The sequence below is a fragment of the Diaphorina citri genome, unplaced genomic scaffold (assembly GCF_000475195.1).
Source record: "Diaphorina citri unplaced genomic scaffold, Diaci psyllid genome assembly version 1.1 scaffold10002, whole genome shotgun sequence".
In the NCBI taxonomy this organism is placed as follows: domain Eukaryota; kingdom Metazoa; phylum Arthropoda; class Insecta; order Hemiptera; family Psyllidae; genus Diaphorina; species Diaphorina citri.
The window spans coordinates 28961-31158 of record NW_007387376.1 but is presented as its reverse complement, the minus strand read 5'-3'; the positions used below and the strand labels follow the sequence as shown (position 1 = coordinate 31158).

The following is a 2198-nucleotide window of genomic DNA, read 5'->3' as shown; positions in this document are numbered from 1 at the left end:
TTATTTGCCGTCAATGAAAGTGAAGATGCAGAAGACAACAACAAACTAATGCTGTACCAAACTGATGACTTGATCTCATATGTAGACATCAAATTCAACAACTCACTAGAAACATATCAAATACCAGTGCAAACTGTACCACATTGCAGCAATGTTGTGCTTGATTTAGTTGACCTGGAAGATAGTTCAAACATAGATCTTACAGATAATCAAGTCCTCACTATTGAAACTGCCACTGATATTCATCCTAATGGGGATGTAGTAGTGATACAAGAAGATCAAAGGAATGTATCAAATGAGAATGTTTTCACAGACGGCACTGAATCTTTGATATCTTTTGACAATATTGATTTTGTAATAGATGAGTCATGTATGCCTGTAGCCACAGCAAGTAGTGATAGTGAAGGCAAGACTGAGGAACTAAATAAAGAAATTGATGGTAAGTAAACATACAATGTTAATGTAGGCACCCTCACAATCTTTTGCTAGAGAAACATACTTATAAGAACTTTAAAAATATTGGAGAAAAAATGTAGATGACTTTGGAGTGTAGAAAAATGTGAAGAGAAATTTCTTAATTGATCTTACAAAGAGCTATTTTTATTGTACTTCACATGTGAATGCCGCCTTTATTTATTGTTTGTACCTCCTATTTTATGGATAATGTAGATAATGAACAAGAATGCCCACCTATAAATATCAAATTAATATCTATTTAAATTTTAATTGCTTTCTAGATGAAGAAGATGCCATCACAGAGGCTCTCCAGTCACTTGGCATCAACAAGGAATATTTCATCTCCAGCACAGGAGGTAAGAACAGCAAGAAACAACAACTGTGGTCCTGTCCCATTGTCAATTGTAACTTCACCAGTGTCAACCTAAACACATTCAAGATTCATCTGCTCAAGCATTTTGATAAGAGACCATTCAAATGTAAACTCACAACAGCCAATAATACACCTTGTATGTGGGGTTTCTTTTCCAAGCATAAACTCCTGAGACACATGACTAGTCATGATGAAGATAAAAAATGTTATCCTTGTGACCAGAAGAACTGTAACAAACGTTTCACAACTTTATCCAATTTGAAAATGCATATGGTCAGGCATGGAAAGCCTCTCACACTCTGCTGTGAAGAATTAGGTTGTGGTCGTAAGTTCCAAACCATGAAACAATACAGCACACACCTCAAGGAACATAGTAATGTGTCTGCTCCATACATGTGTGATTATAAAGGGTGTGGAAAAAGTTTCTACCTGATGGCTTCCCTTAAATCACACCAACGTGTGCATGTCACTAACCCTGAAGATCTCGTTTGTAAAGGCTGTGGCAAACAATTCAAAGTACCCTGTCGCCTAAGGGAACACTACAAAGCTGTACATGAATCCACAAAGAACTTCAAGTGTACATATGATGGATGTAAATTATTGTTTTCTACTAAGAGTGCACTGAAAAGGCATAATAAAAGCAAGCATTTAAACATGAGGATGTTTCCATGTCCTCTGGTCACATGTGGCAAGTCATTTCTAAGGTCTGAACACTTACAAGAGCATATGCTTCAGCACAATGAAAATAAACCAAAGTTTACATGTCCCTATCAAGACTGTCTAATGTCCTATGTGGCCAAATCTAGTTTATATGCTCACTTGAAACATGTTCACTCAACTAATAAAATTACCTAATGCTGTCTTTGTGATAAACTAGTCCAAAAAAACATATTGTTTTCTCTTTTTAATCCTATTTTCTTCAGAGTAAATTTCATTCCTCCTTTTTTTAGATCGAAAACAAACATCTACATTTTCAGTTATGAAACATGTGTATAAAATTTATTTGTACATTCTCTGACATGCTTAAAGTAAAAGTCCAAGTAAAATTACGATAATATTTTATTTAACATGATGTACCATTGAACAGTACACAGGAATTTTAATTGGTAGAAAATATGAGCATAATATATTATGCACTTAGATATTTTCGGTCAAAAGCAAGTAACACACATGCGAAAATTTTACCTCCATACAAAAAAAGTAAAAAAAATTCGATATAATATGTATTTCAATGGTTGTACATTGTATTCTCTATAGTAGTCTACAGGGTCCCTATACATAATGCAGTAGAAAGTAAAGGAAATAAAAGCCAGAGGTCTATTCCAAGAAAGGAAATCTGTGTCCGCATTTTTATCTCCCGCGAAAAAAA

The 2198-nt window shown here is 34.5% G+C and overlaps 1 protein-coding gene across 1 annotated transcript; it reads left to right on the top strand.

Moving 5' to 3' along the window:
• The first annotated feature begins 326 nt into the window (after positions 1-326).
• On the top strand, positions 327-1716 carry LOC103522653 (zinc finger X-linked protein ZXDB-like). Its single transcript, XM_008487749.3, has 2 exons — positions 327-439; positions 738-1716. Exons 1-2 carry the CDS (start codon positions 373-375, stop codon positions 1682-1684), a joined length of 1014 nt encoding a protein of 337 aa, XP_008485971.1. The 5' UTR covers positions 327-372; the 3' UTR covers positions 1685-1716.
• Positions 1717-2198: the final 482 nt, after the last annotated feature.

Bases quoted from the DNA above. Each gene is read 5' to 3' on its own strand.
- LOC103522653 (XM_008487749.3), top strand. From the start codon at position 373: ATGCCTGTAGCCACAGCAAGTAGTGATAGTGAAGGCAAGACTGAGGAA. The intron at 440-737 runs GTAAGTAAACAT...ATTGCTTTCTAG, and splicing joins ACTAAATAAAGAAATTGATG to ATGAAGAAGATGCCATCACA.